The 24,003-nt window shown below is 38.9% G+C and overlaps 1 protein-coding gene across 7 annotated transcripts in view; it reads right to left on the bottom strand.

The window, feature by feature from the left end:
- Positions 1 to 5,394: 5,394 nt before the first annotated feature.
- The window catches only part of RCOR3 (REST corepressor 3), a 42,719-nt gene continuing 24,110 nt past the window's right edge, over positions 5,395 to 24,003 (bottom strand). For 3 of the 7 annotated variants that reach the window (XM_081120814.1, XM_081120813.1, XM_081120816.1), the window contains 3 exons: positions 16,503 to 16,560; positions 8,443 to 8,684; positions 5,395 to 7,986 (listed from right to left, as the gene is read on the bottom strand). In XM_081120814.1, the coding sequence (XP_080976940.1) occupies positions 7,642 to 7,986; positions 8,443 to 8,684; positions 16,503 to 16,560 (645 nt within the window). In that variant the 3' untranslated portion in view covers positions 5,395 to 7,641. Of the gene's footprint in view, positions 7,987 to 8,085; positions 8,685 to 8,917; positions 9,051 to 16,502; positions 16,561 to 24,003 lie in introns of those variants that run through there. The other 4 variants (XR_013997664.1, XR_013997663.1, XM_081120815.1 and 1 more) reach the window with 4 other exon arrangements.

The raw sequence follows: 24,003 nt of genomic DNA on the forward strand, positions 1-24,003 counted from the left end.
CAAGGACAGGCCACATGACTCCAGGGCTAGGAGTCTGAGTAGAAAGGTAGAGGAATTTTACATGGCTGTCGGTTGGAAGTCAAGAACATTTTCCCAGGTCCCCTTGTAAATCGCAGAATCCTAGGCAGGGTGTCTGGAAGAACAGAGAAGACGAACCCCCGGGGCCTAGGCCAATCTGATGGAGGAGGCATGATCCCTTTCCTCAAGGATCTTGAAGACAGATGGGAAGAAGGGGGCCTTTAATACATATAATACAAACATTAAATACTTGCTGTTATAGCCATGGTTTATTGTCTTATAATATACCAGGTAATGTGCTCAGTGCTCTATGGTATGAACCCGTTTAATCATCAGCTCTATCTTATAGATGAGAAAACTCATCTCTGGAACCATCTGCCCGAAATTGCCAAGTTCTCAGTTTGGGAGAGGTGGGATTTGGACCTGACTTCAGAAAGACATAGCTTTCAGCTCTTTGGCTGGATAGAGTGAAAGGGGTAGGAGATTGCAGCCCTGGCTGGCAGAGAAGAGACGGTGCTCATGGAGAGAGCAGGGTGCCACCTACTGGAATAGCGGATGGGTACATTATCTTTCTAAGACTGCCCTTCCATGACAACACTCATCAACGCAGTGGGTGAGTTAAAGCACGGTAAAAGGTCCTGTCTTCCATCATTTAGAGATCAATGAGATTAGACAAGGAGGAAAAATCCTCTCCTCAGGCCTTAGATTGCACCTCTAACTTCCATTGCAAGTTACAGTGGAAAGTCTTTGCACGTAATGGAAAATGTGATAGAGCAGAAGCCACTGTCAGGCAAAAAGCAAAACCTCAGGGTCCTGAGCACACAGAATGCTCACTTGCTCACCAAGTAGGTCCTGCATTGAACAATAAAAGAATTAATGTCTGTGTGTTTAATTTCTTGACCCAGTGGTGAAGGTCAAGAAATAACCTTTATCCCAGCTCTGCCTGTCAGGGTGCTGATCACACCACAAGAAGAGAGGCAGGGAGTGCTGGAGTGCCAGTGGGGGTAGCTTCTCCCAGGACTGATGCAATTTAAAAGTAAAAAGACTCCTTTTCAAAGGCTCTTTTTCCAAGGATATATCTATGAATGTGCCACAGTTTATTTATCCACTCACCTACTGAAGGACATCTTGGTTGCTCCCACATTTTGGCAGGTATACATAAAGCTGCTGGAAAATTCGTGTGTCTATGTGCACCCAGCAGCTGCTCTTTTAGCTTAGGCTCTCAAGAAAGACCATGTTTTTGTGTGTGTTTTTGTCCTATTTGTTTCACTCTGTTCTTATCTATTCTGCTGTAGGCTCAGCACACATTTGAAAAATATCAGACGGATGCTGTAGCTGAGGCTATATATTCTGTATTTGTTCCAGGGGGACTCCCTGCACAGTACAGGCACTCTCCCCTTCCCGTTCTCTGTTTGTGGTTTGCTTGTCTGATTGTCAGCCTTTTTGTTGGACAAATGAGGTTTTTATTGAAGTAAGATTTGGTTGGCACAATTTGGTTTTGCTGGACCGGGAATAGGTTAGTAACAAGAAAGATTTTTTTTATTTTATTTTAAATCCTCATCTGAGGATATTTTTTCCACTGCTTTTCAGAGAGGGTAGGAGAGAGAGAGAGAAACATCGATGTGAGAGAGATATGTGGATTGGTTGCCACCTGCACACACCCAGACCTGGGCCAGAGATCGGGCCTGCAACCAAAGTACGTGCCCTTGGCAGGAATCAAACCCCGGGACCCTTCAGTCCGCAGACCGATGCTCTAACCACTGAGCCAAAGTGGCTAGGGCACAAGGAAGGCCGTTTATTTGGCATTTTTTTTCTTTTTGAGAATGGTGCCCACTCTATACGGAGAGATTTTAAACAACAGTCTTGTGACATTGGTTAGTCACAGACTCCCTTTCACAGCAAACGGGACAGAAGGAAAGGCATATGCTCAGGAAGGGCTTAGTTTGGAAAAAAACCTGACAAATAAAGTTGAAATATCTTTGACTCCAACACAGCCCAGCAGCCCACGACCTTGCCCCTCTATCCTGGGAATTTCCATTCGATCTTCTACAGGCACAACGAGGGCCTCTCATGTGATACACCGTGTGGGGCTGCTGCACCCAGTGCCCAGGCTTTGGTTTCATACTTTTCCCTTTTCTTTTAAAAACAACTTTACTGTTCTACTTTCAATACCACAGAATTCACCCAGTCAATGGATTTTAGTAAATGTGTCCAGTCATTCACCCGCAACCACAATGAACGAGTAGAACAAACCCATCACCCCTTGTGTCCTTTTGCAGTCAACCCCACTCCCAGCCCTGGATTCAGGCAAGAGGGCATTTGATTTCGGTTTCTAAAGTTTTGAATTTTCTGAAAAAAATTATATAAATAAGTAGGTAGCACTTCGTGTCAACTAGCATAATGTTTTTGAGGCTCACCCCTTTTGTCGCATGTATCGGTGCTTTCTTCCTTTTTGTTGTTGCATATAGCATGCTGTATCCAGTCCCCCCATTCCAGGCAGCTGTCAGCTTGCTCTCCGTGAGTCTGTCTGTTTTATGATTGGAGCCTTTAAGCCACTTAAATTTAAAGTTATTACTGAACCCGCAATCTTTCACTGGAGGGACGACACTCCAACCAACTGAGCCACACAGGGCAGGGCGGCTGTTGAGAGATGGGTTATTGAAATCAGACTTTAACGTCAGATTTGCCAATTCCTTCTTGCAGTTCTATCAGGGACCCTCTTGTGAACTGGCACCGTTAGCATTATTAAGTACCATCTTTATCTCTGATTATATTCTTCGCTTTGAAATCTTTGCCCGACATTGATATAGTCACTCCAACTTTTACTTTTTTAATACTCACTCAAGGATATGATTATTGATTGTTAGAGAGGAAGGGGGAGAGAGAAAGAGAGAAACATCAGCTTGTTGTTCCACTCGTTTATTACGCACTCATTGCTTGTTCTTGTGTGTGCCCTGACCAGGGGTTGAACCTGTGACCTTGGCGTACTGGGAGGACACTCCAGCGAACTGAGTTACCCGGCCAGGGCAGAAGCGTTTGTTTCCTATTGCTGCATAACAAATTACCCCCAAACGTATTCCTAACACTCAATACTTCACAGTGTCTGTGGTGTTAGGAAATCTTAACACAGCTTAGCTGAGTTCCCCGCTCAGAGTCTCTCGTAGGCTGCAGACAAGGTGTTGGCTGAGCTCGTCACCTCAAGGCCCAAGTGGGGAAGGGCCCATTTCTAAGCGCCCATAGTTGTGGGCAGGATTCGGTCCCAGCAGGTTATTATGAGGACCCCAGCTCTTTGCCAGTTACTGGCAGGGGGCTGGCCTCAGGTCCTTGCTACAAGGACCTCTCCAACACGGCAGCTGGCTTCATCAGGCAGGCGAGCAAAGTAGCAGTGGAAAACCCACCAAGCCAGAAGGCACAACCTTTCAGCCTGACAGCGGATCTCCTGTGGCCTTTGCTGTAGTCTACGGGCCCGGAGCAAGTCACTAAGCCCAGCCCACGCACGAGGGTCGAATGCCCCGGAGCAGGAATCCGATTCTAGGTCATGATGGGATCCTCCTGAGGATGTCGGTTTTCCTGCCCTTTTGCCTTCACGAAGTTGGGAGGTTCCTTCATTCCGTGATGGTTTTTCCTTAACTCTGCCTCCATCTGCTGGTGGCACATCCACCCCCCAGCCTCCCACCGCTGCTAAGGATTGTTTTGATTTCAGCATCTGTCATGTCAGTTAAGATTTTGGTCGGGAGGATACTGGGAGGCGCAAAGAGAAGTGACGCTCTCAGTGGAGCTGGGAGAGGGGCGTGTAGCGGACTCTCGTGTATATAGGCCAAGGGACGAGCCCCTCGGCAATTCCGACTGCTTTTCAACTCCTGCACAGGGCACGGCAAGCCTGTGAACCGAATGGTCTCGGGAATAAAGGACTCGAAGCCAAATCCTGCCAATTAAAACTGCTCTGGGCAGTGAGCCTGAGACGCCTGGAGAGAGGTTTCGTGCTGTGGTCTTGTTCAGGATCTTCTCATTGGTACCTCATCTGTTTCAGTACGACTCGAGAACACGGAATGACAATTTAACCTTTCTTAAAACAATCCAGAGAAATAGAAAGCATCCCGGGAGATTTACCTGCATGCTGTTCACACCGTGAGGACCGCTCCTAGGCCTACTTCACACCCCCGGCATCTTTTCCTTACCACTCTGCTCGCCCCAATTCTGGTGTGAGGATTCTAGTTTAAGCTAGCACACTGTAGAGACGAACTCCCTTATCAATGGGCAAGTCTGCTTTGAATCTGGTAATGCTCATTTGCAAACGTTTCAATCCAAAACTAATCTTTGGTCTTCACTGTTTCTCCCTTAACTATATAAGACTTCTGAGAAATATGGGGGGGGGGGGGGCAAATAAAGCCACATGGCCTTTTAAGACACAAAGTGACGCATCTAGGGACATTCTTTTTAATGCTTTACTCCCAAACTCTATTATTACTAAAATCCACTGCTGCAGAATATCAAGTTCAAGTTATGATAAAGATTTAAGTCAGGAGTTACACGTGACCTGTTTTCCTAAGAAAAAGCAAAGCTGTTCATGTATTTCCATTAAATGCTGTCAGAAAATGAGGTAGTTCCTTGTACACATTTTATAATACAGCATGGTTCCTCAAACTTCTGCATTCACTTACTGATGCCCTCTAATACACGATTATCTATGGCAGATTTCTAACTTAAAAAAACGAATATACATTTCTTTCTCTTATGTTTCCTGTAACCAGAAGGTATTCATCAGTCATTTTGGGGAAGCACAAAGAGAAAGGTCCTGCTTTGAGTTTTAAGTCAGATTCTTCTTCTCTTTGAGGTGACCCTGATAAATGGTAAGACCACAGTGTTCAGTGATCAGCAGTTATTAACATTTATGGGTAACATATCCTTTTTGAAACTTGGTACTGCAACCAAAGTGTTTGCAACACTCTTAATGTTTTTGAAAATCATTAGTTTTTTGGTTTTTTTTGCCTGTTCCCTATACCTATTCCTATTAAGACAGAATTTTACATTCTTTCATCTTTATTTTACATTGTATTTTACTCACTTAATTAGAGGATTAAGAAAAAGTTTTGATCATAACTTACCTTTACCTCCATCCATACTACACTGGAATTAAATTATAGAAAACATAATTTTTCATTAATATTACCAGATGTATCAACAGTGTGATTTATTTTTAGCTATGTAATGAAAAAATATTTGGGTGACTTTTCAAAAATAACCTTAAAATTAATAACATGGTCATTAAAAGATTTCTAGGTTTTGCTTTTTATAAAAATCAATATTTGGAATTTCACAGTGAAGAGGTCCTAAATTCCTTATACAACATGAAATTATATAAAAATAGAAGACATAGACATCTTTAACTCTTTAATCCTTTGATTAAGCGGCAAGCATATCACTCTTCCAGGCCAAACACTGCTTAAACCGAAAAAAAAAAAAAAAAAAAAGACGTGCAAAATATTTACAAAATATGCAAAGCACACAATAAAGACATCTCACTATATACATGTGTCATATTACTAATGAAGCTAAGATTTTTCTACTGTGTGCTCTAGTGTACGTAAATCAAACCACAGCACATCCCTCAGATACAGCACTTTGGCCCGTGGCTGGAATAGAACAGATTTTAAATGAATCACAATATACTTAACAGCTGGACAGATGCTGGTGCTGACCAACTTGACTGACATATGCCACATACTGCATACTGAAGGCCTACTGACAAGAGACAAGACAATAAAAGCTGTATATATGCACATAGGCAAGACAATCTAAGTACTTTAGGCTTTAGATATTTTCTTTAGATATTTCTGTCCCCCATGACTCTTAAAGTAAAAATAATTATAAATTCTTGAATATTAAGTATTTTAAGTTAGATTTTTATCTGGTCCAGGGGCAGGAACTATTTAAGATGATCCAATGAGAATGACAGACACATCTTGGAAAATATTTTAGTGCCAGAACTTATTAAGGTCCTTAACGGAAAAAAGTGGTCTCAATGTCAAAATTAAAGCTAATTAATGGACTTAAGTCAATAGCTCTTTAAGGCTTTAGAGCCAATGGTAGGGACTATTTTCCCAATAATTTGGGAATATGACCTCTCAAACATAAATTAGGCCCTTGGATGTTGATCATTTGTGAAGTTGTTCTAAATGTGGTGAGAATGCAAATGTGCAAACATTTAGCCTTACGTTCCACTAGTACAGCAATCTGAGTGATCTGTCCCTTTGCACAAGTCATGATTCCAATATGAAATCATCATATCAAAAATATTAGTAACACATGGTTAAAATACTATCACTTGTAAAATATTCTTTGTAGGTGCTTCATGATTATGTGTTGAATTAAGAAGACTTGAAATGTTTTTTTGTTTCTTTATAAAAAGGGGTCTCAGCATTTTAAGTTAACAGCACGATTGTGACAATATACGGATACATCTTTAGATAACACAGAACAAATTCTTAAATTTATTTTATAAAATAATGTTGATGACTTAACCCTAAACCAAACCCAGCCATACACGTTGGCTGCAAGAAATACACAAATGTATCCAAATAGTACAATATTCATCAAGAAACCATCATTTATATTAAATGCAGACCATATTAATAAGTATGAGGGCAATTTTAAGTTCAGAACCTAAACACAAAAAGGGTATTGTAATAAATGCTTCCATTACCACTATCTCCACATAACTGACAAAATATAATTCTCTTCTAAAGTCCCCAGATGTAGGCAACTACTAGTTAAAAGCAGACAGCATTTAGAAACATTAAAAAAAAAAAAAAAATCAAAATTAACTTCATTTTCAAGGAACTTAAAGACATTGTACTTTAACATTAAGTCCTCATTTGTATGCATTATTATTCTGATCCTCTTATTACTGATAGCTGATGGGGCAATGACCTTTAACAAGGACTTTGCACTAGGACCCTAAACTCCACTTTAAATGTTTAGCAGGTTCAGTACATTCTTTGTGGTTTCATATAATTGCTTTGCAATTGATTAAATTGCTTTCTTTGAAAGGAACATATGAACATTCCTTTAGAAAAAAAAGCAAGTTGTTTTTTTTTTGAAAAAAGGGATATACAGCTATAATTTCTTAAATATGCATTAAATGAACATATGCCAAAATTTGAAATGCAGGTTATTTATTCTTGCACTCCTAACATAGGAAAATGTTAAAATTAAATTAAAGAAAAAAATGTCAGACATCCTTATCTTAAAAAACTTAAGGAGTTTTCACAATTCCTAAGTCAATATTCCTGTACTAAGAGCCTTGACTATGAAGAGGCAGGAATATAAAGAAATCTCAATAAAATAAATACAGTAAAAACAAAACAAAAAAACCCCTTGGTATATAGAACACTTCATCTTTTTTTTTCCTTTTATGAGAGCATGTTGCCGAACATAGACTCTCGAAAGGAGCCTAACCGTAGGCTTCTCCTTGTAGAACCTCTGGGCTGTGAACTAAAGCATTTCTCAGCCGCGCGCGAGGCCGGCCCACGCGGCAAATCCAGCTGCAGCCTCGGGCTCCCCTCCTGCGCTCGGCCGGGCCCGGCGGGGGCGGGTGAAGTCTCTGGCTCTGCCCAGCTCCGCTCAGTGCAGCGAGGACGGGGCGTCCGTCTGAATCCCGATGAGCGAGGGCGGCTGCTGCCCGCCGACGGCGGCCAGCACGGGCCGCGGGTTGAGCCGCGGCGGCAGGGAGTTAGCGGGGCGGATGAGCGGCGGCGGGGGCTGGTTGGGCGTCGGCCGCGGCTGGACGAAGCGCGCCTGCTGCTGCAGCGGCGGCGGCTGCCGGTGCAGGGCGGGCGCGGCGGGCAGCGGCGGGCGCAGGAGCGGCGGCGGCTGGTTGAGCGCGGCCGTGGGGGCCGCGGGCGCCGGGGTGGGAGACGGGGCGGGGGGCGACGGGCCCAGAGTCCGGGGAGCCTGCGGGGTCTGCGCCTAGAGGGGGAAACAAAGGCACCTGTGTGAGACCGCGGCTCCTGAGGGCTTCGCACACTACAGTCTGAGCTGTCACAGGGAGACCAAACCAAATCAAAACAAAACAAAAACATAACACCGGTAGTTTTGGGAAGCACAAGCTTCTTTTATTTTAAACAAAACAAAACAAAAAAACCCAAAACTGAAAAAGCAACGAAGCTACCAAACAGGCATCATTATTAGTAAACAGCTTAACACTGGAAATAAAAATAAGACTATGAAGGAGCAATACACTGTCCGTTCCGCTAGGGCCAGACTCAGCGCGTCACTGACTTGGGGTCCCGAGCGCGCTGCGCAAGTGTATTGCCAGCCTCTGCGCTCATTCGGCTAGTCCTCTGACAAATTCACCTTACAGGCCACCACCCAAGACGGTGACTCCGTGACTCATAGCAGCTCAAGTTCCATACACAAACACACCTCCTCTTCTTCATCAGTGCTCTTCCCTGATGGCACATGAGAAGCACTTTTTGTCTCCTCCCCTAAAGCAGAAGCATCACCATTAGAAGCCTGGGTTCCTTGTTCTGCTTCCCACTCCTGCAATACCTCCTCTAAGTTAAACCGACGCCTGTAGTTTACAAAGAAGTTCTTCACTTGGCCAACAGTCTTGTTGCCAATTACATCTGCAATAGCTTGAAAATCTTTACCATATTTGCGGACACCTGGAAGGCAAAGTAAATAATACACCTGGTGAAGGATCAGTAAGGAGAGCTGTGTGTACTATACATCATGCACACACACAAGATACCAGCAATGAAAATCCTTTCTGATAAACTCTGCGCATTTCTCGGTCCTGAGATACAGGCTAAGGTATCAGGGTCCCAGATGAAAACACTCATTTATGTCATTTCATCGAGCCAGCCACTTGCCTTCAACTGAACAATCAGAAACTTACCATTTTTTACATACTCAGTTATTTTCTCCAATCCTCTCTTGAACTCTCAAATACAGTCCATTTATTGTAAAGCATTGAATTCTTTGTTCCATCCTCAATTCCACATTCATTTATTTCCCTAGTAGCCAGTCACCTAAATTTGAGCAACACCGTTTGTAAACAAAACAGGATGGGAATGAGCCATCTTTTATCCCCTCCATGGACTGTGTGAGTCGTCTTAGGGTTCCCCCACTAAGAAAAGCATCATAATTTTGGTCTTAATACCAACGTCAGCATGATTACTTGCTATCTCACCAGGGTACCAGGAAGTAGAAATGAGATAGGAATTAAAAGCAAGAGAATCATCACGATCCGATAAACAAAACGGGAAGGTATTTTCCAGTTAGTTGGATTTCAACTCATCTCATCTTGTTCGAAAGGCTGCATGAGGAGCCTCGCTGAGCCTGACAGACTAAGGGCAGGCTGTAGTAGTGACCACCTGCAAAGCATTTACGCTTCTCACCACCACCTGAAGTTTAAGGGCTGTACATTCAGTTATTTGAGAACATGAATTTTTATTATGGAAATTTTATTAAATTATATTATGAAGGATAACACTGATTTTTAAAAAACACTTATCTTTATTGTTGAAAGTATTACAGGTGTCCCATCCCCCCATTAACATTGACTTTTGAACTTGAGACAGTCAATTATGCTGCAGAATTTAAAAATGACTTTATATAATCAGATGGATAATAATGTGCTCTTAATTAATTCTAAAAGAGGTCCACTGACTTACTCTAGAAAGAGATGCACTCAGCTCAAAATATAAAAGCTGTCAAAAATTTTGATTTTGCGCTTGAAAACTGCTTTTTAAAGTACCAGAAAACAATAACTCATTAATCATGGAGAACAGAGAACAAAAATGCTGATGCTTATGATACAGTCTGTGAGCAACTAGAAATACGGGGACTGAAATAAACTTAACATGTACAATCACGAGGAGATAATCATATGAGGGTATTTAAGACCCAGTAGAAACACTAGCTATATCCTTACTGACACCTACGGTATTACCCAATTACCTTAGAGCACCACCATGATATAATGTAATTTTTGACTCCAAATTCTGCCCTTATTTTATACCAAGAACTTGGGAGTAAGTATCTCTTGCTACATCCAACTAGCTAAGCTTGACTCTTAGAGCATTTGGGAGGAAGCCTGACAGTATTAAGCTATAACCATAACCTATTTTTAATACAGAGTTTTGGGTATGTAAACTATGCTCATTTATTCCACTGAGGGTTTACTTGGCAATAAAAATGCAAGGTTATTTCATATTAGGAATTACTGCTACATATTTAAGTCCTTCTTGCTACACATTCTTTGGAAAACAGCAAGTCATTTGAGATCACTGCACTGAAAATCACTACGGATTAGAAATCAAGTGCAGTACCCTAATTTTCATAAAAAGATATTTAACTTACATTCTAGAAATGACCAAACCCTACTGAATACATGAGTTTCACATTAAGACAAATTCTGACTCCAAGTCTGAAGATATTACAGAACATCTACTTGCGGAGTAAAATAGATTCCAAAACCTACCATTAAGTTGTTTCCACATGCATTCTTCTAACTGTCCCTGCTTCTTCTGACTCTATTCTTTTTGATCTTCCACTTTATGTTCTCCTGCTCAATGGACCTGACCTTGTCACAATATTGCTGCACTTCCAGAATTACAGACCACCAAACCAGAGCTACTTCCTACAGGAGCTTTAGTTTTCCCAGACATTTTGGATGTCAAGAACCTTTTCCAAGTCACCTAGCTATATTTATTATTAACTTGTGTATGGCAGTCTTATATTAACTACTTTGCAAAATGTTAAGGTTCACACCACACCGTAGACTTCTGCAGTCTAGCTAAGGACCCCAATCATGTTCTGGAACAAAGGGCCCAGATATTTAGTGCCCTCAGTCTGCAGGATGCCTGCGCAGGGTCGGGGCATGAGTCGACTTCCGTGGCAGTCCCTCATCTGTTTCCCCTGTGTGTTGTGACAAATTTCATAATTTCATCATTTTCTGTTTGCCACAATGTGAAAGGCTGGGAAGTACAGTCCTATGGATACACATCAGCACCAGCACTACCACAATGCTGAGTACACAGGAGTGCTCAGGAAATATGACTGATTTTTCTTCCCTATAAGGCTTCATTCTGTTTTTCTTCTCCAACCACAGAAGTCACACAGAAGTCTTTACTACCTTCGCATTCCCAATAACACTGCTCAACAGCATATTTTGGCTATAAGGTAGAACTTTTAAGCTTTATACAGTGGCTGATAACTAGGCAAACTCTAGTAAAACACCAATTAAAGACTAAATAGAACTGCTCCTTTAGAAAAATCCCCAGCTAGGCTCCTGGACAATCTGGCGGCAGTAACAACGCTGAGCAACTAACTTTAACAACATACGGCATCAGAGCTCCTTTAGTTCCAATTTGTACCTGGGTAAGGATGGCCCCTTCTTCTTTCACAGTTTATAATAAACAAGGTCACCTGACTGCTTTATCAGCAAGGAAATGAAATACAGTGATTAAATCTCTCTCTCCCTGAAGATATTAAAGGCTTAGGTTCATTTGAACTATGGTTTGAAACAAAACTTCTCACATTTAGGGCAAAAGGCCAGTTTTCAAAGGTTAGTGGAATAAAACTTTAGAGAACCCTGGAAGAGGTAAATTGTAAATTTCTCAGGGAGAGAAAAATTGTTTTCGGTCTGATTTCTAAATTTCATTTCAAAGTTAAAACGAAAGGAGGTAATTATATGAACTCCTTTCTGGCACATAAAACCTTACAACCTTTAGTATATATACTTTCAAGTTCTGTATTGGGAAGTAACATAAAACTAAAACTCATTAGGATACTGCATTATCATTACATTTTAGGAAAGCCCACATTTTCCAATCAGTATTCTACATTACCCAACAAAAAAAACATACGTTCCTCTTTTTTGAGTGTTGTCTAGTAAGATAGTAACTTCAGAACATCAGTGATACCGGGTTTCTTCCCAGCTCTGGACATGGAATTATAGGCTCTTTTTTTCTTATATAGAAAGGATATCATGAACCTATTTTTGGTATAATTAAGAAGTTATTTTTTAAATTTTGGAAACTCCAAGGGTGTGGTTCTTTCATATCAATAAGAGATTAATTTTAAACTCAGACTATTTGAAAACATGCATTACTTTCTACTTCCTATAAGTCCCTTCAAGAATTTGTATTAAAGAAGATAAAAAAGATACCCACTGCAATGGGGCAGTGACTGGTACATCTCTGCCAGTGCTAAAAGTCAAATCATAATACTCTTTTCCAATGTCTAGCCTTTCTCTTCTGAGTCTTACATTCCCATCTTCCATAGGTATAAGTTAAATTCCATCATAAAAATGCTCAGAATATTGAATCATTAATTATTTGAAGCAAGTGCATCAGAGGGCTGACAATTATACTTTTTGATCTCCATTCTTATCATATCTGTTATTACAGAAGACACTCTCTAAAGCACATGGTTGCCTTTTAGATGCAAAGGTCTGAACCTCCTACTTCCACTTCCTTTTCATCGTTCATGTCCTAGTTATATCTTAACCAGCTGCCAAATCTTCTTTTCCCCTCCTTTAGGAACCATTCTAGCTTTTTTTTTAACCCTCACTGGAGGATATTTCTTCCATTGCTTTTTAGAGAGTGGAAGGGAGGGGTGGGAGAGAGAAAAACATCGATGTGAGAGAGACACATCCATTGGTTGCCTCTCCCACGAGCCCTGACCGGGGCGGGGATTGAACCTGCAACCCAGGTATGTGTCCTTGACCAGGAATCTTAACCCATGACCCTCTGGTGGGAGGGCGGAGGCTCTAACCACCGAGCCACACCGGCCAGGGCCATTCTAACTTTTTAGAAAGTATGAGATAAAATGACAAAGAAGGTAAGTCCTAGATTTGCAACTTGGTTTCTCCTAGAACAGAATGAATGTGAACTACAGGGAGAGAGGCAACAATGAACTGCAAGCATAACCTACCCCTTGAATGTAGTTCTGCTGTTTCTTGTTTTATGGGAGAAGGCTGACAATATGAAAAAAAAAAAAACTAACTAAAAATTAAAATGGAAATCTTGATAAAACTGGAAACATTTTTGTTGTTTATCCTAAAATAGCACAAATATTTTAGCTGGGGAGCATTTTTATTTTTTAGCACTAATGACTATAAAATAAATATTGTACACTTAAGAGGAGATCCAAAATAAAAATGGCAAATATTGTATACCATGCTTCTGCCCTTATGTACTTTAAAGAGTAAATGTTTTGTCCTATCATTTAAATATGTTGTTACTTTTTAATACAGCACAATTGTTTCATTTTCATGAAAAACAAAACAAAACAACAACCCACCTAGAATCTATTTCCTTTCCTAATTTTTGCTAAATAAGAAATGTTTATCATATGAATATCAAGACTGATTTTAGGATAATTTCTAAAAGCACTAGAGATTAGAAAAAAAAACATTTATATGACACAAACTATAAGCAGGAATATTTCACCATTAATACAAATATGTGAAGACTATAATTGGTTTCACTGTTAACTAACTTGTTATAATAGAAAATTTAGATACTTAAGGCTGAAACAGATTATAGAAGTTGTAGAAATAGCATTCTTGGCAAGTATTTTAAGAGGATTAAATTATCAGCATCTATAAAATCCCATCTGGGAACTCTTGAAGAATGTTATTGAAGTTATAACATAGCTAGAACTGAAACTGATGTAATGAAGTGATAGATTACACCAGGATAAATAGACATTCCTATGTGATCTGAGCAGGACCTTCCCCCCTTCTAAATAAGGGAGCAAAAGGGAAATAATTTATTACTTATTTTGAAATTATTAAAATAATATTCACTTATTTAAATATTAAATTGTTAGTATTTAGTTAACAACAGTATGAGTGATAGCAAGTAAAGTGGGAAGTATATATTTAGGCTCTAGGAAATTATCTTAATATATTTATCTGGCTTTAACAGAGTTACAACAAAAGTTTACTTAATAGTAGAGTTATTAATCTCACTAGTGACACTAGAGTCAGTATTTCTCTCTCCAGGTCACTGTAATAGTCAACTATGAGCAAGATAAAATAAAGCCTTTAACAAATGCGTGCTAAATCTATGTAAAATGTCTTAAGTATAAAGTGCCATATAAATTAAAACATGTTACTTTGTAAAACTGAAAGGGCCATAAGAATAACACCATATAAAGGTTTATCATAAATAAAGATTAAAAAGAAAGAGAAAAGACAAAGAACAATTGCCTGCTAAGATAAGTATCTCTTGATAGCAAACCATACATGTTTAAATAAAAACTGCAATTATGTACCTCAACCACACTGAGACTCAGGTGCAGGTGACATTACTATATAATTATATTGTTTATAAGACATACTTCTGAGCATTATGTAAATGTGTGGTCACATGAGGCAAAAATGGCACTTTTTAATTCTCCCTCAAATAACGATCTTGGACACAAATAGCTTTATACTGCTTTATTTTATGTAACAACATAAACAACAAAAAAACCTAACAACAACAAAAAAAGTGAAAACAAAAATTCCACACAAAGAGTCAAGTAAATAAAAACAAAGATATTAACATGGTAAGAAAGTACTTTTGAAGTCCTAAGAACATGCATATTTCTGTATACACTGCTGCTGCACTAGTGTAACTTGTTACTTTTCAGACGTGCGTAAGAACATAATACTGAATATATCTCAGTAGAGAAGAAATGTTTGATTATATCTATAAATGTTCAATTCTTTAATATTTATAAGCTGAGATAATGACCACATATGTAGCTCACACTATATATGTAAATTTTGCAACTGTCCCTTCCCTGGAATGCAGCTCTGTGTAACAGCCAACCTAGGCGTAAGATTCAGTGGACGCTATCACCTGAAGCAGTGCTGTAAGAACAGTATGGAATCCTGAGTGCTGTACAGAGAAACATTAGCCCAGATTTTCCTACATGATTCTCTTCAGAAATCCTTTCACTGGGATAATTTCTTACACTAGAGTATAGGATTAATATACTAATCTTTAAGCAATTGAATCTTGGAAACCAGGGTTAAATTCTATAGGCTATAGACTGCGATGGAGGGAAACACAGGCTTTACATCAGTAAAAGCAATGCCTACTCAAATACTATGTTCTAGCTATAAGTCACAGTTCTAAATAAATTTGAAGAAGCCATCTGAAGAAGCCATTAAAAATACTAATTTTTAAATAAAAAACTGAAATCACCAGTTTGTAATTTTAAAACAGCTATTACCAAACATTATAAACTAATTAAACTTTGTTCTCACTCATTCAAAAAGGTGGTTCTACAATTAGAGATGTGCTCAATGCATAGCCAGTGTCTTGCTTCCACAGGATCCAATATTTTTATTTATGAAATGACTGTTGTGCTTTAGAGGCCACAGAGAAGGCCGTCTTCATTCTCCTGTGACATTTTCAAGTTACACTGGCTGGCTAATTCTTATTAACTCCAAACTGCAGAGCCACCTATTAATCAATCTTTAATTACATTACTCTCATCCAAATGGTGCTAGCATAGCATTTTTGAGTTAAATATGTTCTCTATGTTTGGATACTTGGAAATATTTTTAAAGGTATACTTGTATCTTTCACTGGAGCCCAATTCTCTGACAGTAGTTAACCTACAGAAAAGAGCTATTAATGCTCAACAAAAAGAGAGTTCACCCAGGAAGGAACAAATTGTAGACCCAACTTAAAATTACAGTCAGTCCTGCAGATAGTTTATTTTGAAGGGAGAAAAAAAAATCTACAACACTGAATAAAAATACACAATTTTCCCTTCTTTAAGTAAGTCAAACATGTGAAAATCCAAGTTTATAATGCTTCCAATTTGCCCAACAGTATTTCTCACACAATCTCACACAAAAAATGTTCTGCCATATAATTCAACAAAATATCCTTATAAATACTGTACTGCATTAAAAATGCTAAATGTTTATTTTTGATATGTCTCTTAAGTCTCTTTTTTGTAATATCTGTATTTTTAAAGTCAGGTTTCTAAGCATTCAGTGGCACAGCTCTTAAGTAAGTTATAATTCACCGAAAGTTAAGCACACCATTAATATTTTCGATACCTGACATTTATCAAATAGAGAAACCCTATTACACAGAGAAACAAGAAACACATACTGGTGTACTCAAGCTTTTACCCATGAGTTTCAATGCCTGATATGGTGAGAACGAACCCAACTGCAGGAATACCAAGGCAGAGGCAGAGAGACAATGACTTGCGCAAGCCTGTCACCACCATCCCTTTTTTAGTTCTGAGAATGAGTTACGCACTGTTCAGGACTCGAAATGCAGAGGCTCAGTGTGTCATATTCACAAGGAAAAAACAGAATTCCTGGTCACCAGGACTTTGCAGTGAACACAAGAGCCCTTTCTCAATCCATTTCTAACGGCAGGGAAGAACTAGGGCAGCCACCTTTCAGGACAAGTTAGATAACGATGAACAACAAGAACTGCTTATCTTTAATATACCTTGCACTGCTAGAAGCTGCTCCTCTGTGGTCCAACGGGCATTAATTTTCTGATTTGACTACAAAATTAAAGAAAAGTTTCCTAATGAGGATATGAAGACAGACATTTTTCCAAAGTGCTTATTTACTTTTATTTACTTTTTTCACCAAATCACAGACAACAGATTACTAAAACTCTGAATTTGGAAGATTCCATTTTTATAAGGATTAAAAAAATATATTGAGTTACCTTTTACCCACACAAAAAGATAATGAAAGGAAAATGTACCAATTTGTGAGAATGAACAACATTCACATTTATACTCTGGTCAGAGATATTAAAACTGAGAAAATTTATTAATCACTCATTTTCCAATTACAATGTTCCTATCAGCCACTGCACATGCTAATTTTAGCCTCATTTAAGCATTTAGGAAACTTCATTTTTTCTTTAGATAGGATCTGTGACTCTTTCTGAAATTTATTCTCTTCACATTTAGATACTACCTAACCTTACCCTACCAAAAATAGTGTTGTATAAATTAACACAGAATTATAGATCAAGCTTACACCCTAAAATAGTTCTTTAAATTTCTGAAGCAGAAAGTGACCCATCATAAGAATATTTCTCCCCCAAGGCCTCCCATGTTCCTCTCAATATTTTTGTTTCAAAAAAATCCTAAGTTTAGAATTTTCATTATGGCAATATTGCAATATTAAACACCTGATCAGATGTGAACAGTGTATACCCACTGACAGTAAGCAAGGACCTTTGGCAGTAAATGGAGGAACAGAAATAAGTACACCAGCCTACAAGGTTTGCAGTAGAAACTGCCCAGGTAAAGTGCCCTCGTGTGATACAGGGACATGCTGGGCAAAACAGAAAGAAAGGTTTCCCTTGAGATGGGGGGTTTAGGTCTTATCTTACTCCTGGTCTCAGCAATAAGAGTTTTGACAGCACAGGTGCTCTGAGTAACGCCAACTTCCTTATCACGCGTGAAGAGGTATAAGTAGGCATTCAGAAGAACAAACAAAAATTCAAAATTTAAAAAAAATTATTAGAGAAAAAAGAAAATAGGACTTAGAGAAAGGGAGGGAAAAACCTAATACAGAAAGCACTGAATTCCAGATGATAAAGCTAAAACAGAACAGCAAGCAGGCCACACAGCGCGTAATCCTCACGGTTAGGATACTGGCGGTAAGGCAAAGGAACAACAGTAAAGGGAAAGAGACGGAATAGGACGTACAGAGGCAGTGATGAGAAAAAGATGAATTAAGGCTAAAGAAGTGAAAAGAAATAAAGAAAAAGATGATAGAGGGAAAACTAGAAAATTTAAACATCTGCTCCCCCAAGAGGAATAACAAGAATGGAGTAGAAGCTTGTATTTAAGTTAACACCCAAGCAATATGATGTTATCTTGGCTGTGAAAGGTAGATAGAAGAGGTCCTTGGTACCCAAGGATAATTGATATTAGAACCTATTTTAAACAGGCCCAAATATTTCAAAGTAAATGGTCAAAAAAATAAAGGATTGATTGCAATTTAATGTCAAATATGAAACTAAGACGTATAAAAAGTTCATTAAAAAAATAATGAACTTACATGCTTCCCTTTATTTTTTTGGCATATCTTTTCTGACTAGTGAATGGTATAACATCCTCCAGCTTTGAAATGCGTAACATGAGCACAGAATGGGTCACCTTTGTTTTGAAGACTTCAACAATTTTCTCAAGGGCCTCTCAATGTTTGGTAATCAAATTATTCTTTATTGAAATGCTTATCTATGAGCCATCACCTTTTTTTCTTCCATTGTTTATTTTGTTAGATACCCATCTGTCAACAATGCTGCAAGTGATGAAGGCCATTCTCTTGCATTTTCATAGGCCTCATGAAGTTCTGCATCTTTTGCAAGATTTACAATTTCATTTTGTTTTGTTTTGCATTTGCACTGTATTATCAAGAAGGTAATGAGGCAAGATGTTGATATGACGGATGGGATAGATAACAGCTGGAGTTAACTCGGGAAAGGTGGTGAGCAGAGCCCAATTCTATAAGTGCTCAGTTTATTAGTGAATATTTTCTTGTTTGGTAACTTTTGCTTCTCCATGCATCCCTCAGATCAATAAGCATTTGGATACTGAGGGTCTCCTATAGTACCACACTGCAAATTGTTCTGAGGATTAAATCAGAATACGTGTAAAACATACATAAAGATATACTTAGAATATATGTAAAAAAATCTAGCACACTGCCTGAACAACCAAAGTTTAAGTTGATCAATTTATGTTTGTTAAATCTGAAAGGCAGAAACTGCAGGAAAAGGTACCATTAATGAAAAGGGAACAAAAAATGAAAGAGAAATAGTGTGCACTATAAAAACTTATTGCCAATGTACAAGCAAATCAGGAGGGGAGAGGAACACAAATAACTATTATAAGAAAAGCACAGAGTATACTGGGAATGCAAAGATGAGAGAAAAGCCACAATGAATGGAAATGGGAGAAAGGGAAAGTTGGAGGCCTGGAGGTGGAGATGGGTTGAAGGACAGAAGTCTCTGAAAGGCTACAGGAAAAGGCACGCCATGTATGCAGAGGGAACAGCAGGACCTGTCAGGAAGAAGTGATAGGCCTGCAAAGTCAGTGGAATTTAACTAAACTAAAATATGGCAAGGACCACTTTTGGAAGGGCAGTAAATACCAAGGTTGATGAATTTACGCTAAATTTATTAAGCAATATGGGGGGGGGATATTTTAACCTACCTATTCTGGCAAGACCTGGAGCCTGGAAAGTGGGGAGAAGGGTGACACTGTGAAGGACTTAAGAAGTTAAGAAGAAACACTGGTCTGGGAGATGTGGGAAGGCAGGGCTAAGATGATGAATTCGACCTAGGATACACTGAAAATGCGGCATTAAGCAGGACATTCAGGTGGAGAGCAGGTTCCACTTTAGGCTAACATAGATTCATCTATTCAAACTTATTTTTAAGGGTCTGGAAAACGTTCATGAGGGAAAATAATGGAGTCAAATCTTACTCAGATGTGAGGTTCTAAACTCAGCCTATGAATTTATGAAAGTTCTGTCCCATTTACTTTGGAAGTGCTCTTACCAAGGCGGCCATGGGGAGAGACAGGCACACAAGCCCCCATGGCTAGGCACTCCTCCAGCATGGAAACGGACCGCGAGCTTTGCAGTTAAATTCCAGAGGAAGCCTTTGGCCCGAACTTAGAGTGGTAGTGGATGAAAAGTAGGAATACATATTTAAATACTGGAGTCCCACTCAGCTCGAGGACATATGCACATGGGAGGCCCGTGGGGGTTAAAACTGATGAAAGGAGCAGGACTCACTTCCCGGCCTCGGAACTGCTCACTCCGGGCAGGCACTCGGCAGACGGGGCTCAAGCAGAGTTGTCAGCTTGACTGCATCTGCTATGGCTAAACATTGTCTTTTTATTTGGCAGAACACCTATCTTTGAATTTGTGTCACTTAAATGTACATATGATGTCACTCTAATATAGTGAAGTGATAAGATGGTATGATATTTCCAAAGAGAAGAGAGAGAAGTGAGTTCGAGAATAAAAACTTAGAGAATGCCTACATCTATGTATAGGACGGAAAATTACGGCTGAGATGTACTAGTTAGGATGGAAATCATAACCTCTCAAACGGTAAAGGGAGGGAGGGCTGTCATCTATGTCCAGGCGGAGAAAAAGGCAAAGGCAATGAGGAGTTAGAGCCCTGGGAACTGGTCATCAGCACCAAGCCAACCTTTAGGGAGAAACCTCAGTGGAGAAGGCGGGGCGGGGCCGGGTGGGGGGTGACTTGCATTAAACAGCCTGTGTGACTAAATGCAAGCAGTGGAAGAGGGGTCAGATTGAAGGAGAGAGAGGGTGAAAATTTTTAAATACATAGGATTCTCTTAAGTTACGAATTTTTATACTCTCTTTTAAACCCAAGAAGCTTCGATAGAGACCTGTTTATATATCTAGGAATCTGAAACTGTGTGGCAGTTGCGGTGAACTGGATGGTACCACTGAGAATGTTCTACAGCAAACCCCAGTCTGAAATACCATTGTTTTTAAAATAATAAAATGTTAGTATGAAACAAAACAATCCAATACAGGGGTGGGCAAAAGTAGGTTTACAGTTATGAGTACGTGAAACACAGTTTAGTCTTGTATTCGGCATCTTTACTGTGTTCTTTCCCTGATAAATTTCTTTGTCTCTGTATCTTTCCCATTTTTGTTAGTAGTAGATTTATAACATCTCTGAGTGGGAAGAGTTAGAAAAGGTCACCAAGTCGAACTTTCCACCAATGCCAAAAATTCCATCCAACATCCAAAATGAAAGAATGTCATCAACCCATGCATGAAAACATCCACGGATGGGCAGATTTCTAGCTTCAAAAGCCTTTCTCAGTTTCTTGCTTCCTGGATTCATTAATATCCTTGCCTCCACCTAATTACCTCCACCCAAAACAAATCAAAGCATAACTCAACATGCCACCACTCCCAATACTCTCACATACTTTCAAGGAGATACACTAATTTCTGCTTCGCAATGTTCTTTATCACCTGCTGTCCCTTCCTACACCTAATACCTGGCCCTACCAGGTGCCCCTTTACCATTTCCTCTATCACTCATATGCTTGGTATTTTAGCAGCTGTGAAGTTTCTAAATTATCCTGTATAACACCAACAGGATAACTTCTCTGAAATTAAAAATTTTATTACCTCCTTCCTATATTGAAGAAACTATAGGGTGCTTCCATTTGACTTCATTTAAAAGGCAGACTTCTCTTCCTAGGTCTCACAAGACTTGTACTATGGCCCTTGCCCACAGATCTCTATCACGAAGGCCCGTTCAGCTCTACCTTGTAATCTCTCTCCTACGCGGTGTCCACTGGTCCTCTGAATCCAAGTCTGCCTACCCAAGTAGACAATAAACTACTCGAGAAAAGAATGGTTTGCACTCCACTGAATCCTCAACAGTAATTAGCACAATATGAGCACATAAGAAGTGCTCAGGGGATACCTGGGGATGGTTTTTAAAAATGCTTTTATTTTCTCCCGGTGGATTTATATTTTTAATGTGCTGCTCAACACCAAGCCACTGTTCATATGATTCCCTCTGCCTGCCCTTTTTGTATGTGCAAAAATCCCATGAACCTCAGCTGAAACACCCCCCTCTGGGAAGCATTCCCTGATGTTCCTAGGCAGAACGAATTAATGACTTATTTTCCTGTAACACTTCACTTATAAATCTATATAACTTTCATCAGTATCTCCTGTAACATCTAGACTGCAACTTTTCTTTTTTTTTTTTAAAGCGGATGGAAAAATCCATCTCTTCCTCAGTTTTATTCATCCCTCCTTTCCCAAACACACACTTTCCAGAGGGCCTAACAAAGTGCCTTGTATGAAATAAGTGATCGATACATATTTACCGAAGTATGAGCTTTCTTCATCAAAATTTTCCCAAAATGAAAAGAATACAACCAAATGAATAAGTAAAGCATTTTAGTAACTGTTAACTTCCAGTTGAGTTACGTCATTTAGTAGCCTATTGTTCCAAAAGTGAGCAAAATTCTTAAGGTTAGAAATTCTTCAGGTTAGGTATTACCCAAGCTAAAGATAAGGGGATAGATTACATGATTTTTCAAGGTCTTTACTATGACTGTAAATCTAGTATTTTGAAATATGTATATCTATTCAGTTTGCTCTTCCTCGTAAAACAAAAGGAATGATACGATAAATGTACGTTGGGCATTTTCTAGATGATAAAACATATATGCATTTTCAAGTTATATGAGTTTAATAAATCAACCTCAAAGTAATATTCAAACTTCAATGTACGAATGGTAGAGAGTTAAGACGGTGGTTGTCTCATTTTGATTTATTTTTACGATAAACCAAAAGATATAACAAATGTTTAATAACTTCTAACTCAGTAAATGCATTTAAATGGGAGAAAGTATGATACGATTTTGCTGTTACATGAAAACCGCCAAAAGTAAGAAGCAGCATGGTATTAATCTAGGACTCCACTGGACTCTAAGAATCTGAAATATAGCTGGAGGCTCACTAGTTACTAGACATGAGCCTCAGAGTTACTCTCTCTGAGGCCGTTTCCTGTGTAAAACACTAGTATTTGCTTCATCTACCTGAAGTTCTGTGAGCCTCAAATGAGGCAGCATGTAGGCAAGTTGTAAGGGCTACTATGCTTGCCCATCTTTCTTCATACGATGTTAATGAGTGAGGCGGTCCCACACTTTTCTGGAAAATTTGACATTAGAAAGATCATTTCCTTGAAAATTTGGTAGACTTTTTCTGTAAAATTGTTTGGGCGTGGTGTTTTCCTCTGAGAAAAATGTTGATTTTTCTTTCCTTTTATTTAACGATTGTAAATTACTCAGGTTTTCTTCCTTTTCAAGATAATTTTGGTAAGACATCTTTTTCCTAGGAATTTCGAAGTTTTGTTTAAATTTTCAAACATATTGGCATCAAGTTCTTCATGGTATCCCATAATGTTTTCAACATCTGCTGCATTTTTAAATTTAATTATTAAGTTATATTTTTAAATTACAGGCATTTTAAGTTTTTTGCTCTTATGCATTTTAATGCATAATTAAATAAGGAATTAAAATAATTTCAATACAAAATTTTTTTGGTTGCAATAATATAAAAAGTACAGTAGTATTCTTGGTATCACACTGTCTTTAAATAAATAAATGTCACCAGAATGTGTGTCAGTTTACCTGTGGGTTTGGAACATTAGTCTATGTATATTTCATTCTTTTCCATTTCCCAACCCTGAAAGAGATTATTCAAAACAAACAAAAACAACTTCCTCATGATTCTGTCTTCTGAAAGACTGTAATGAGTAATATGGCATAGGGTGCATTAGTTCTGAAGCACTCTTCTGCCTCAACCCAGCCCGTCACACATACTTCATTTGTAGATATTTCAACCTGTGATTTAGTGGTGGGGTATGTTCCATTAGGACCAAATAAAATTATTTGATTATTACATAAACAGAAAGGCAAGTCCAGGATATGAAGCATAACACAGGAGTCTTAAAAAAAAAAGAGAAAAAAAGATTTTATAATAGAAGCTCTGTTAAAAGACTTGATTGGGCCTTATGGGCATTTAACACCTATAATTATCACAAATAGCAAAACAGTAAGTCTGAGTTGAAATACAAGCAAGATTTGGGAAAATGGTCAATTTATATATTGCTTTTAGATTTCATATCCTCAGGGCTATAAGTACAAGAATGTAAGTTTGCATACTAAAATCCTAATTGGAAATCTCAGCCAAAAGACAAATATCTTAAATTAAAATTAAAATTTGTTAAAATGAGCTCTATATTTGGTGATATTTTTCTTGCTGTGTTACCAATTCACACAAGCAGAAAAGGACTTTGAGTGAACACTGCTGCAGGCCCAGGAATGTACTGTCTTGCTCATCAATAACCTTCTAGTTTCACAGGCACTGGGCCTACTCGTATAGCTGTATTTCCTAAT

The sequence above is a fragment of the Miniopterus schreibersii genome, assembly GCF_964146895.1.
Source record: "Miniopterus schreibersii genome assembly, chromosome: 19".
In the NCBI taxonomy this organism is placed as follows: Eukaryota; Metazoa; Chordata; class Mammalia; order Chiroptera; family Miniopteridae; genus Miniopterus; species Miniopterus schreibersii.